A 12,784-nucleotide genomic window follows, 5' to 3' on the forward strand; every position below is an offset into this window, starting at 1 on the left:
CCTTCCCTCGCCTTGCGAAAGACCTCTGTGGCGTGTACGAGGACGCGAAGCCTCTAAACGGGCCACGGACGACACCGACAAGTCACAGGTGCCTTATGCAGACCTGTGGAGAGAGGTACACACGGACACTGGACTGAAAAGAACGGACCAAGAATTCGGATTGGGATGGCTTCCACAGGTTCTTACAGAAGGCGGAGAGAAGTTGGAAGGGCGGCGATGGCTACAAGTGACCTTAGTCGGGCATGGCAGGGCATGGCATGGCAGCACGGCTAGGCCTACGCTTGCATCTGCACTGACATCGGTCATTCTCAGCTCGCTGCTGGGGATTTTGGGCTCTTTCGCGGGATCCGACGGTTCCCATTCGCCTGACCTCTCGGGTTCTGTCATTGAGCATATGCAGGTCGCAGCACAGCCCTGATCTTGTACGGCGGTCCCTACTATAATTTCTGGGGACCTTTTTTCGCCCTCCGTCAGTCTCTTCGCAAGTTTTTCGCCGCCGCCGCGCCGCCGTCGCTTTCGCTCGCTCGCTTCATGCAGCAGCGCATGCGCTGCGCAGCGCAGCTCGGCACGTAGTTTGTACAGACTACAGAGATCGGATACTCTTCTTTTTTTTTCCACCCGTCTCTGAACCTTTTTTTAGAGTCTACGTCGGTTTGGATCCAGAAAAAGCGAAAAGATTTACACTTTACTTCGCTGCTCATTGCCGTCAACCGAATCTGCCGCGATTTTTCTGAACCGGGATCGGGGCCGAAGGAGGGTGGACGGCAAATCAGAGGGAGCAACCTATGCCCAATCCTTTTCACTATACTTTGGTTTACGGATATTTTGCCTGGGACATACTGTATCAGTACGGGCCCCGAATCGATGTCGCAGTCTGTTCTGACCCAAAGACAGATCTACCAGAGCGTTTTGCGCCGTCTCCGGTGCCCCGTACCTAAGCCCATAGGAATCGCTCGTTTGCCTGTTTTTCGCCTTACCACGCCCGACCTAAGCAAGCCTTACCCGGGGGTCGAATGGATTGCCGAGCCTGGTTGTTCGTTGCGCTTTGTCACCTCTTCGCATCGTGTTGGCGCAACCTCGAGATTGTTGGAAGGATCTTCAAGACTTATCCCAGACTTTCTCTAGGTCGTCTTTGGAGGTTGTATTCCACAGCGTTGGGCCTATAGCGAAATGTGGCGCAGATGCAAAAGACGACGCACGCCTCAGACAACGCTTTTCAGAAGCCACGCTCTCTGAAGTTTGGAGAGTCTAAACCAAGATGGGAAACATATGTTTGTAAAATCTTGACCCAAGAGGAATAGCGCGAAAAGTCAAAAACCACTCGAAGTCATTTTGTCGCTCGTAACGTTCCGACTCAACGGGCAGTCTGCCACCTCGCCTCAGTCAGCGGCACTTCACCACCACCAGCCAACATGACAACGTTTGGTTACATCGCTTTCACAACTCTTACAGAAGGGTGTTGCCAAAGGCGGCAGAGTAAAAACCAAAGACTGAAGGGGGGAGGGGGAAAGGTGCTGGCCCAAGCTTGCGGCGCACGCAGGGGACGGCATCCGAAGCATTCAGGGAATTCCTGGCTTGCCCTAGGCCACCTAGCCTAAGCTTGCCAACCTGCCAAACCTTGCTTCGGCTCACTAAGCTGTGTGGCTGCTTAGTTTATTGTGTACACGGGCACTCTGCAACTTGACATGGCCAGACTCACGACATCCGTGCAAACGCCAAATAGTGGGAGGGAGGTGTGGTGTGTAGCTGCCTCCTTGGCCCATGTACGTTACTTAGGGCCTGTCCGGAGCGGGAGTTACTGAGCCGAGGTGGGCTGGAAACTCACTACTGCGTTGTGAGGCCAAACGAATTTGGTTGACATGTTGGCAAAAGAAGATGAGGAGCGCATGAGTGGAATGGCGATGGCGAACGGACTGAACTCGAGAGGCCAACGACCAGCGCAGGTCCATGTTCGTTGGAGTCCTCCCATCGACCGACTTTGACGTGTCCTATTACTGGATATCGTTACTAGATCCGCCACGGGCTAGGATGCTCTACGAATATGCAGGTTGGCATGAAGAGGACGAGCATCAACGGCCCCAACGCCAACGCCAACCACGAAGCCAGCAAGCCTTGGTCTCCAGCTTCCAGCTCCCCCCGACCGCCGCCGCCGGCCCTCAGCTCCATAGTATATCCGGTCATGGAGGTAACAGGGCCCCGTTAGGAGAGGAGAGGGAGAGGGGAGGGAGCAAGATGCATGGAGATCCGGGTGAGGCGAGGAGGAGACCTGGAAGCCGGCCCAAGATGCATGCACCGCGCACCGAGGCTACCTTAACCTGAGGCCTACTTGCGTAGCTACCTATATCCGTACGGATACAGAAAGAGCCAGTCATTCAGAGTACCTGATGCCTAGGGCCTGCCCTTGGATCAGACGCAAGTACGGTACTGGTCCATGGCTACCTTATACATGTACCTCTGGGAGGCGCCTACCTACTGTGTATAGCAAGTAGTCCCCGGCGCCATAGGGAGATCCGATGCTACTGCACAGCGCGCTGCGCTGCCCCCGCCGGCGTGCATCATCCAAGGATGATGGATTTTCTGCCTTCCTGTCTCTGCCAGCTAGGTACCAATCGTGGTAGTGTATTTTGAACTCGAAGCTCTAGGTTCTATGTAAGATCCGGAGCCTGAGAGATCTGGGTCTGACTCTCTGGTTCTGGCTCTCTCTTTCTCTCCCCACTTGCTCCTCAACTCGTACGGGGTGCAAAGAGCGAGGAGCAGGGAGTATTAGCTAGTGACAAGTTCGTAGTGGAGGTAACCTGCCACACCCCTCCCTCTCTGCTTGCGCCCTCTTCCCGCCTCCTGGACCATGGACCATGGGGACCGCCTGCCGAAAGCCCACCGGGCTGGTCGAGGCGAATGGGGAAGAGAGGGCACCAGTAGTCACCCAATACCTATTTTTTTTTTCCCTTTGGGGTGGGCGGGAGTGAGGTGCGCAAGGTGCAAAAAGAGAAGCAGTACCAATACTCCGTAGCGGGACAAGGTCTAATGGGGAAAAGACTCACTTTTGTGTACCCTGGTACTTGGCCTAATCGCCAGACGTACCCCTGTCCCACGCATAAGTCCAAGTCTTCGGGTACTCGTCACCTCACCGTACCGCAGCCGCAGCAAGCACCACGCCGGATGGGAGCGAGTTTACCACCCAACTCGTACCCCCATGACAGGCCTTGACTGCGCTGAACAGCAGTGAACACGACTGGGCAAGGAAGGTTGACCGCAGGCTCTTTCTCTCAGGTCCCGTCTCTCTCTCCCCAAGCCCCAGCCGGGCCCCAGGGCTGTCTCTTTCTCGGGCGATTATAACACCCCACCACCCTCGCACCACATCCTGTCTCTTCTCACCCTCCCTCTTCCTCTTCACGAGCTCTTCGTCTGCCTTCTTCTTCTTCTTATTCGCGGTAGCAGGCGTGCAAGCCAAATATCCCTTGTTATCCTCCCGGAATCCTTGGGACCGCCCAGCTCCGTCATCACTTGTTTCCTTTATTACTTCATTTTCCCTCCCCCGTCTATCCTCCCCCTCCCCCACCCCGCTGTTCTCAAGGTGTCTATCAAGATTCAAGATCAACAAGAATACCGTCCAAGATATTAAACACCCAAAAGGCCCTCCACTATTCGAGACTTATCCTTGACGACCACAACGACGACAACGATAACGACCAAGCCGCCTCTTTTTTGTCATATCTCACGCCAACTGATCCTCCCCGTTCCTCCTCCGGCCACAGACTCTCCTCCATCCTCCACTTCAGATATCCCCGCCATCAACATGCCTGTTCAACTGCTACCAGCCTCTGCGGCTGCTTTCGCCCCGAGAGCCTCATCCGTCAACGTCGTGCTGGGATCCAAGGTCGAGCCGTGGTTGACACAGACACTGAAGCGCATCAACCGGATCAAGCGTCCACTCAACAGCGTCCCTCAACATCAAAGATGTCTGACCGAGACACTTTCATCGCCCAACGCCATCTGGACTCTCACTTCCATCATGCTCCCCAAGGCCCCGGAATCCGACTTGCGCCAGGATGAGAACCCTCTCGTCGAGGCCCTGTTCAACTACCAGCTTCTCCACATCGAGGCCTACATTGTCCACGTTGACATGGTCCTGCGCAACGAGGTCGCTTTCAAGCTCACCACCGACTCAATAGACGCCTTGGTCGAGTACCACAAGGAAATTCACTGCGTCGACAGCAAGGCCAACACCTATGACTGGTCTGAGAAGGACCAACAGTGCAAGAAGCTGCATGAGGATTTCGTCCAAGCCATCAACAAGTTTGTCTACCGCACACATGTCACTGCCTTGGAAGGGCTCGAGGAAGAAGGCGCTGGTGAGCTGCTCTCTGGTAAGAGCGAGGAGGTCAAGAACAACATCATGGGCCTCATGAAGCCCTTGCTGCCTCCTCCTCCCCGTGTTGTCGATGTCATCAGACAACCACCTCTGCTCCCCAGCTCACCCGCCAACGCCAGCATCTGGTCGCAACCCCCTACGCCGGCCAGCCTAGTCGCCGTCGATGCGTGGAGAGTCCTGCCATCAAGTCCGAGCATTGCTTCCACATCTCAGGAGTCAACGCCAATCTGGGCCAACATTGGCATGAGCGAGGTTCAGATCCCCTCCCCTACGCCTGCATACAGCCAACCTTTCTCCACCGCCGGGTTCTACTACAGTGCACCAGCAATCACGGCGCCCATCCCAGCGTTGCCTCTCCCCAGCATGTTCACGCCTCAATGTGGTGTGAGCGTCGGCTACGGTGGCTTCGGCTGGGATCGCTACCAGGAGTACACGACGACGATGTGACAACCAGAATCCGTTGCATCTGAGACTTACCCTGTCGTGACGACCTCATAAGCATTGCCAGGCACGATGGTCCCATGTTTCCCGGAGAAAAGTTGAATTCTTCTCGGTCTGCTCGGCATAGAATCATCCACAGGCATATCGGCGTTTTGCATCAGCAGGGGAGCGAACGGTGTTACGGGACTCGCGAGACAACCAAACAAAAAAGATATAATTGGGGGTTTTTTCTTTTGTCGGCAGCAAGCGAGCGTATGATTTTTTCACAGTCTTTTCGATATCCGGGGAACAACAACCACCACCACTCACTCTGCCGCAAGCTCGGTCACCTTTCATTCGAATCATCTCATCATGGCTGGGTCCGGGGCGGGCATTTGAGTGCATTTACATTTGGGTTGGGGGGTTTTTCGAACATACAGGCGGCCTGTTCTCTTTTCCCCTTTCTCTACTATTTCCTTTGGGTCTTCTCTCATCTACACAAGAGGAACACGCAGCAATGCAAAACCCCCCCCGCTCGGCTCCAGGCCTGGAGCCCGAGACAGAAGAAACCGACAGCCTTTCATTCTCGATTCCCCCGTTTTGGTTTTCTATTTTTTCTGGTCCTATTTTCTTGCTTGGTTTAAGAGGCTTTCTTAGAGATACCCCCATCGGCATTACACTGGATCGGAAGATACCAACAGCTGCGCATTTTGCTTTCTTTTCCTTTCCTTGGGCTTGGGTTCTTGTCTTACGGATGATTCATGACAACCATTTCACGACCAATGACGAATATTCACGACTGCGCGCTCAACGATACGAATCAAGACGACGTTGCTCCAGGCTTGATGCCACGACATACGATTTTCTTGGTTTTCTTCGCTTCGCACAGGCTATCGAATTGCAGTTACAGCAAAAGGCTTGCAAACCGGACCGGATCCAATAATAGCAACGCTTCTTTGCGAAAGGTCGATAACACCAACAACAATCATCGCGTAGCTGAGACATGGTTGTATCAGGGATGCAACTGTCAAGGCAGACACTGGCATGTCGACAAGATCTTTGGCTTCAGCCGTCCCCTCGAGGCTCATCGCGGCGCCAAAGGGAGACGGCTGGCATGGAAATGGAGGAGAGATGGGACTCGAATCAACAGAATAAAAGAAGCTGGGCATCGCAGAAAGAACCATCTTGCTGGGCAAGATACGATGCAGAGACCTCTGGCCACAGTCTTGGAATCTCTGCTATCACACTCATGATAATCCCCGCTCGACTTACGCGGGCGCGAACGAACCCAAATCAGGCCATGCTGATTACCCCACCTGGACACAAGTACGACACTACGGAAACCTGCGAGTCGGGACTGGATGTGAACGGAACGTTGTTACCGGGCTGGGGGTCATTGTATGGAACCTGGGGAAGGGGGGTCGCGCCTGTGGCAGCTTCGAGGAGGGGTGGAACGTGAGCAAGGGGCAGGGAGGAAGAGGCGACGTGTAGCTCGCCCTCCTGCATGAGAGACCCCGCCGTCGCCGAAGAAGATTCGGAGAAGCATTAAATTGCTTGGGCGAGGGATCAAGAGTCGCGTGGGAACACAAGCCGGGTTTCTGGATCTGCTGTGCAGGTCAGATAACCTTGACTTGGCCGTTTCTCAAGCGGCAGAGGGTGCAGGAAACCCTTTTTTTCTTTTTTAGCAAGGGGGGAATATCATGAGCGACCTTTGGCAAACCCTGGAGGTTTTTTGGCCCGGGTCTGGCTTACACGCAGCTCAAGTGTGATTTTGCATTTTACGCTATTAGTTAATTCGAACAAAATTCTGTTCACCAACATGTGTCTCGCGTGTCTCTTTCCCCTCGTGCATAAGTGACTTTTTTTTAAAAAAAAATTCCAAAAAAAAAAAAAAAAAACTTCTTCTCCCTTCACTCTTTTACCCCAAGTGTGGAGGTCAACGAGCAGGCATGTGGGTTGTGCCAGCTGAGGTTGAGATGTTGGAACAGAGCATTTTGACAGTAAGTAAGCGTAAGGAATAAGTAATTGAGCCGGCGAAACCCTGAAGTTGAGGGTTGATGGGGGGGGGACCTTGAGATGCTGGGTTGATGGGGGTGATGGGGGGGAACAGAGTTGGGACGCTCGCATGTTCACGCACTTTTGGGAAAGAAACAGGAAAAAGATCTGCCCCTCCATCTTGAGGTTTTCTTTCGTTTTTCAGCTTCACCTCAGTAAGGGGAGAGGATAGTGGAGGGGAGGGGAGGGGAGGGGAGAAGGGTGGTGTCGAGTGTGGTGTCGAGTGTGGGTGTGCTTATCCCCTTTGAAAAACAAGCCCCCGCGTTTCTACCTTTCTACGTTTCTGCATGTTTCTCTATTTTGGGTATCAAGTTTCGACAGGACCGTCCATCCCGGTCTTGGGGAAGCAGTACTATCTACATAGTAGACCCGTGAAATCTGACAAGCACAGCTCGGCTGCGGCAGGGAGTCGAGGGGAAGGGCTGGATAGGAACCCAAGGCGCATAAAGTCGGGCAGATAAATTGCCAGTTTGGGCAGCCTCGAAAACCAAAGCCAACATCAAAAAAGATACAAAAGGTTTTTGAAGGGTCCAGGACCAGGTTCGGACGGGTTGGCGATGGTCCTTGAGGTTTTTCCTTTTCCTTCTTCTTAAAGTCAGCGCTGTGCATCCAACGCATAACTCGGCAAAGACACTCACACCTTTGAGAGTTCGTCACTTTAAGGGGCAAGCTGTTTCTGATGGTCTCCAAGATCGTTGTTCGCGAGAGCGACTGGTCCTCAGCTGAAAGCGTCTTCGGAGCTGGCAGTTGATTATATTGGATTTTAGTATTGTTCTAGAGGCAACAACAGAAAAGCTACCCCTAGAGACGTTTGGTACAGATTACCTGCTCAGAATGCTGTCCATCCTCTTTGGTCTCGGGGCAGAAGCTGCGGCAAGGCAAAGATGAGAACCAACCCTATCGAGACAATGTAATATTCATGATTTGGCGCGCGATAGAAATCGACTTCTGGACTTCCCACACCTGTCTAGATCAGCCAACTCTTTTTAGACAAGGGCGAGAGCAAGAATCTTACAAAAAAGTGAGCTTGTCCAAAGACTGGGCGGCATTGAGCGGGAAGTTCTAGAAGGCGGGGGTTTCTAGGGACGATCAGCGGGTATCACTGATCACTGCGTCTAAGCGTTTGCCGGTGGGCACACAAAGTGATCAACCATCCTGGTCTGGCCGCTGTCGGTCAGTTGTCGCACGCCCAGCTTACACATGTCCACCCCCTACGTGGACCACACCACCACCATGCTTCTCGGAACACGGTCCAGCTCCCAAGTCGGCCCTTTGTTGGCAGGCAGACGCTCGCACGGACGGGGAACGTCTGAACGTCGGGGGAATTATTGTTCTGTCGGATGTCGACAGGCGAGACAGGTGTAACGGGCGGCCAGATGGGTTCAACCGGTCCCGGGGAACGGGGAAATAGAAGCAAGGGAACTTTGGCACGGTTTCAACCATGGCATTCGGCTCTCTGGTTACGACACGCAAGAGTTTCGCTATTGAGACGGCGTTAAAAGCGAGCACGCGATAGAAGGAAAAGGGGCAAAGGGGGGAGAGGCCTAATTCGCGGTGTCTCGAGCTCGGCTACTCAGCTGAAATAAGGTGGGCGTTTGGAAACGGCATTCTCTCTGGTTATTTGAGATATAAGATTCGTGTTGGCATCTATCATGTTTTGGGATGCAGGTGGTGCTGACGGGTGCTGGGGATGGTGCCATCCGCCGCTGCTGAGTTGTTTGAGGCTTCACGGAAGGAAGAGTTACGCGTCCCCGTTGGAATACTGCGCTGAGTGAGAAAATTGAAAGAGGTTGCATGTTGAATACAAAGTATCGCAGTCGGTAGGTTGTTTAGGAAGTGGCAGATTTCAGGCTGAAAGTCTCCTACTTGAGAGATCGTGGGAGTTGGGCATTTGACTTTGCTTGTCAAGTGTCGACAAGAGAATGTTGCAGCTTGGCGACTCTAAGCTCGCGACGCATGAAGAGTTGCATGGGGTTGGCAGCTCCGACGCATAAAGAGGGGACATTTTGCTCCGCGCTTGATACGAAGCAAAACTGCTCTTGCCCTTCGCTGTTTCGCCGTTTTGCTTTTCCTCTTGTGCGGAATGTCTATGCCGACAACGAGAACTTACACTGGCCCGGAAGTGGTTTTCTCGAAAGCTGAGTTTGGCGGGCCAAGTCTAGTTTCTTCGCAGTAGCAACGTTCCATGTCACAACCCTTGGTCGGCATTCGGAGACGGAGGGAAGAGAGGGGGGACGGGAAGGAAAGTCAAGGTGATGCTGAACTGACTTGATAGGATCAACCCAGAAGATCAACGACAGCCATAGACAGGCAGGGAGGGTGTGGCTTGCTACTTACAGCTCGCAGGGATGCGAGCCTGAGTTGCGGCTGAGTCGCCCAAAGAGGATGGTGGGGTGTTATGGCGGGCAGGCCATCTTGCTTGCTGTCCGTGCAAAGATACGTGCTCCCCCGACAAAACTTTCCCTCTCGATGAGCAGTCAAACGTGGTGGCCACGGTGGTGTGGTGTTGGTGGCTGAGCAGATCCGCGGTGCTCCAACTCCCATCTCACTTTGAAACGAAACATTCTGTGGGGGACTCACGAAGAGTTTGTAGGTATTCGTTTGGACAGCCGTCTCGCTCCCACATTGGTTGGCGTACGAAACTGGTGTCATGGACGGAATGGGCTCCGGAGGGGTTCCGGGGGAGAGCATGCTCTTGTCTGGCTTGTCTGCCATTTCCGCCATCAACCAAGAAGGGGGGCGACCTGCGGATGTGACCGAGACTCAATTTCGCCTAGATGCCTTGCGACGTCTTATTGGGTCGCGGCAACGAGACATGATCTGGCGTGGTTTGGTCAAGGACGAGTGTGGGGAAAGGCATTGGATACCGTTGGAGGGGATCCGCGATGCCGAGTTTGGGGTCCATCTGAGATATGTCGCTTTGGCAACCATGCCCTGGAGCGGAATGACGGTTTGAAGGGTACTTGGACCAGCCGTTCTGCATGGCGAAATTTGTGTCGAGAGTTTCGTCTCGGGAGCTGCTCGTAGCATCTACATCGTAGGCGAAGTTGATCTTGTAGCCTACGCGCGATGGGAAGAGCGTAAAGGCCTCTGCGAACTCTGAAGCTCGAGCCTGGTACAGTCAGACGTTGAACACCACTCAGGGGCGGCCGAGTGCGCTCGCGCGGCTGCTATTCGAGGCAAGCCGCTTGACATCGATTCGATTATGCTTATGGGGTCTAGATGAATCCTATGTCGCATTCCAACAAATCGGACGTCGTTCCTTTGCGAGGATCGACAGGTCTAGGACCATCCTGGGTTCGCCCACATGTAGGATTGAGGCGTCTTCGGCGCTTGTCAAAGACGTGAGCGTATCCGGCACTGAGAAGTCTGTTCGCCATGATCATCGACGCTGAGTGGGTTTCAGCAGCGTCTTCGTCAAGCTGCAGATTCCCAAGCCGGGCACTGCTGCCAAGTGATCAACGATCCGACAGCAACACCAAGCTATCTATATCAATTGACTATTGTCGATGCGCGGAAGGGCTGCGACGAGATGGCGGATATGGCCACGATTGAATAATTCGATGAGTTCCTTGAAATAATGATTAACGCCCGGCTTTGATCGAGTAGGCATTACATTCTACCTTTGCTTCAGTTTTCTTCCAAACGCCTCGCCAACCTCCGACTAGCTTGGCACCTAAGAGCCGATGTTAGATACTGGCGGTAAGAGGGAACATGAATCAGATAATGTGACATCAGAGGTCAAAGAATACATACGTCGCAAATTGACCACGTCGGCTTGATAGTTTGACCATCGACACGGGTGTTGGTCATGTAGATGGAAGTCCGGTGTTGGAGAGGAAAATCTCGAAAGCATCGGTAGGTTATAACAGCCATGGAGTGTCCGTACTTGCTCTATTGGAATGTCTCTTCCTCGATTTTCTCCCCTCTTTTCATACCTAGGTACTTGGTACTTTTTGCTTTCAGCGATGAAGGAGAGAGTGAAGGAGGAGATGCGCCCATGGCACGGCAAGAAAGAACTACTTTCATCATGGAAAGCTCTTCCGCACTGCGGTGCTACATCATGTGTGTTGGTGAAAGTGGAAACAGCAGCTCTTGCTGCGTTACCATCTTGCCAGAACTAGTTGGAAGGAGCAAGAACGTAGGAACAAGTTCTCATCCGTGGGTAAACCTAGTTAGAGGGTCGCAAACTATTCAAATCGAACCAAATTCCATCGCATATTCTAGGTGCCACTTGTACGACATATTGTCTACGCTGAAGAATGGGTCATGAGTTTTGATATGGAGAAAAGGATTACAGGTTGGCACCACATAGTCCATAATCCCATTAGAAAGGCTGTCATTGTCACTGGTTTAAGAAATACGTTCAGGCTTGAACCTTGAGACCAGGTGCTATCGCCATTTGTGAGAGTATTTGTTGATTATATGACAGGCTTGGTCGATCAGTGTATAGTCAAGCCAGCTTCTGCCGCCCACAAAACGATCGCTGCCACGTCGCAATGAAGCCCTTTCGCTACATGAGAATGCGAACACGCCATTCCCGCTCAGGATGTTTCTTTATTGCATCAAAGCTTCTGGTCATTCTCAAACCATCTATTGAGGATCTTGATTTCCTCGTCAGTGAGAGCGGCCTTGTCGGTGCCATGTAGTGAGATGACGTAGGCCACAAGACTACCAGACTTGGTGGGTTCGTCGGCCAGTCCGCGAGTCTCGAGAAGAAAGCGTGCCCGCGATGGATCTTGGACAAAATCGGAGAGGAGAGACAGCTCATCAGAGTCGAGGATGGGGCAGGCGTCATTGTTGCGGTTGATGATCTCCTGTGCCAGAGTGTGGCTTTCGATCATCTCGCGAGGAGAGGGACCCGTATAGGGGGCAGATTCGGCGGCGGCGGCGGCCATGGGAATTGTTTGGAGGTGCAAGTATCGGTATGTATGTTAACTTTCGACGAATTGTGTTCAGTTGATGGAGATGTGTCGGTTGCTGATGAGAATGCAGACGAAGTTTGGTTTTCCTAACCGCAGAGGCAACGTGGGGTTTTATGCTGATACGCGAATGCACTGTTGTTTGTCTAGGCGATCGTATCTTGTATCAACCAGCAACATGAACAGGCACCGAGAAAACCTCGATCTTCGCTTCCAACACTGAACACAACATACTGTGCAAGGAAATGAAGCTGAGCGATGGCAGCAAGGGAAGCAGTGCCTAAATCAGGCAACAGCATTAATGAAATGCCGACGGCGAGAGAGACGTGCCAGAATGAGAAACGGGTTTGTGTTTCTCATTGGCCGTGTCACAGACTGATCACAACCTCAAAACCAATTTTTAGCGAACTTCTCTCCAAAGTCGGTCCAAACTGTTGGTAACCCGGGCAACGTCAACCACGAAGTTCCTGACCAGACACTTACGGAGGGCATGGCGAGAGTTCCATGAGGCACCAATCCTTGTAGCTGTTTATGGAAAAATATGGCTTTCCTTTTTCCTGCTACGGTTCATCAAATGTGATCTAGGACTTCATTTGGTGTTGCCAGTCAGCATTTCTGCTGACTGGCCAGGTAGAGAATTGATGAGCATCATCGTAGGGTGATCCTTCGAGATTCATCATGCACAATCCAGGCAGCCATCGGAAGTAACTCTCAAGAACTCAGAAGTCAAGCAAGCTTCGTTTTTGATTTCGACGAGGGTGATAGAGGGACTTAAAGCAACCGACAGACTTGAAATGGCAAGGGCCGAGAAATCGCAAATACGTCGGGGGTGCTGACCGGAGGCGGACGTGGAGACGGGGCCAGCGCGAAGCCGGTATCCACCAGCGATGGGCCGAGCTCTCACACACCAGCAAAATCATAGAGGCGGTCGGCCAACATCTTTCAACTCACAATTCTCAGGGGCTGTTTGGCAGAACTGGTGGTATGAGAAAGAGTTGCGTGTCAAAGATTGTCA

The 12,784-nt window shown here is 52.8% G+C and overlaps 6 protein-coding genes across 6 annotated transcripts; 3 read left to right on the forward strand and 3 right to left on the reverse strand.

Annotated features, from left to right (window-relative positions):
- Positions 1–1,685: 1,685 nt before the first annotated feature.
- On the forward strand, positions 1,686–2,319 carry CLUP02_03348 (uncharacterized protein; the record flags this gene model as incomplete). Its single annotated transcript, XM_049282371.1, has 2 exons — positions 1,686–1,763; positions 1,939–2,319. 2 exons carry the CDS (start codon positions 1,686–1,688, stop codon positions 2,317–2,319), a joined length of 459 nt encoding a protein of 152 aa, XP_049139514.1.
- A 1,477-nt stretch (positions 2,320–3,796) lies between these two features.
- CLUP02_03349 (uncharacterized protein) lies at positions 3,797–4,819 on the forward strand (the record flags this gene model as incomplete). The annotated part of the gene is made up of 1 exon (XM_049282372.1): positions 3,797–4,819. One exon carries the CDS (start codon positions 3,797–3,799, stop codon positions 4,817–4,819), a length of 1,023 nt encoding a protein of 340 aa, XP_049139515.1.
- A 755-nt stretch (positions 4,820–5,574) lies between these two features.
- On the forward strand, positions 5,575–6,341 carry CLUP02_03350 (uncharacterized protein; the record flags this gene model as incomplete). The annotated part of the gene is made up of 3 exons (XM_049282373.1): positions 5,575–5,784; positions 5,862–6,247; positions 6,302–6,341. The coding sequence occupies 3 exons, from the start codon at positions 5,575–5,577 to the stop codon at positions 6,339–6,341; spliced, it is 636 nt and encodes a 211-aa protein (XP_049139516.1).
- Positions 6,342–6,999: 658 nt separating this feature from the next.
- CLUP02_03351 (uncharacterized protein) lies at positions 7,000–9,562 on the reverse strand (the record flags this gene model as incomplete). The annotated part of the gene is made up of 12 exons (XM_049282374.1): positions 7,000–7,122; positions 7,231–7,429; positions 7,488–7,579; positions 7,673–7,715; positions 7,863–7,909; positions 7,987–8,014; positions 8,080–8,269; positions 8,527–8,742; positions 8,802–8,896; positions 8,958–9,005; positions 9,040–9,110; positions 9,185–9,562. 12 exons carry the CDS (start codon positions 9,560–9,562, stop codon positions 7,000–7,002), a joined length of 1,530 nt encoding a protein of 509 aa, XP_049139517.1.
- A 58-nt stretch (positions 9,563–9,620) lies between these two features.
- CLUP02_03352 (uncharacterized protein) lies at positions 9,621–11,190 on the reverse strand (the record flags this gene model as incomplete). The annotated part of the gene is made up of 8 exons (XM_049282375.1): positions 9,621–9,959; positions 10,126–10,269; positions 10,349–10,418; positions 10,471–10,511; positions 10,604–10,741; positions 10,794–10,903; positions 11,053–11,102; positions 11,159–11,190. The coding sequence occupies 8 exons, from the start codon at positions 11,188–11,190 to the stop codon at positions 9,621–9,623; spliced, it is 924 nt and encodes a 307-aa protein (XP_049139518.1).
- A 222-nt stretch (positions 11,191–11,412) lies between these two features.
- CLUP02_03353 (uncharacterized protein) lies at positions 11,413–11,745 on the reverse strand (the record flags this gene model as incomplete). The annotated part of the gene is made up of 1 exon (XM_049282376.1): positions 11,413–11,745. One exon carries the CDS (start codon positions 11,743–11,745, stop codon positions 11,413–11,415), a length of 333 nt encoding a protein of 110 aa, XP_049139519.1.
- Positions 11,746–12,784: the final 1,039 nt, after the last annotated feature.

Source organism: Colletotrichum lupini, chromosome 2, assembly GCF_023278565.1.
Source record: "Colletotrichum lupini chromosome 2, complete sequence".
NCBI lineage: Eukaryota > Fungi > Ascomycota > Sordariomycetes > Glomerellales > Glomerellaceae > Colletotrichum > Colletotrichum lupini.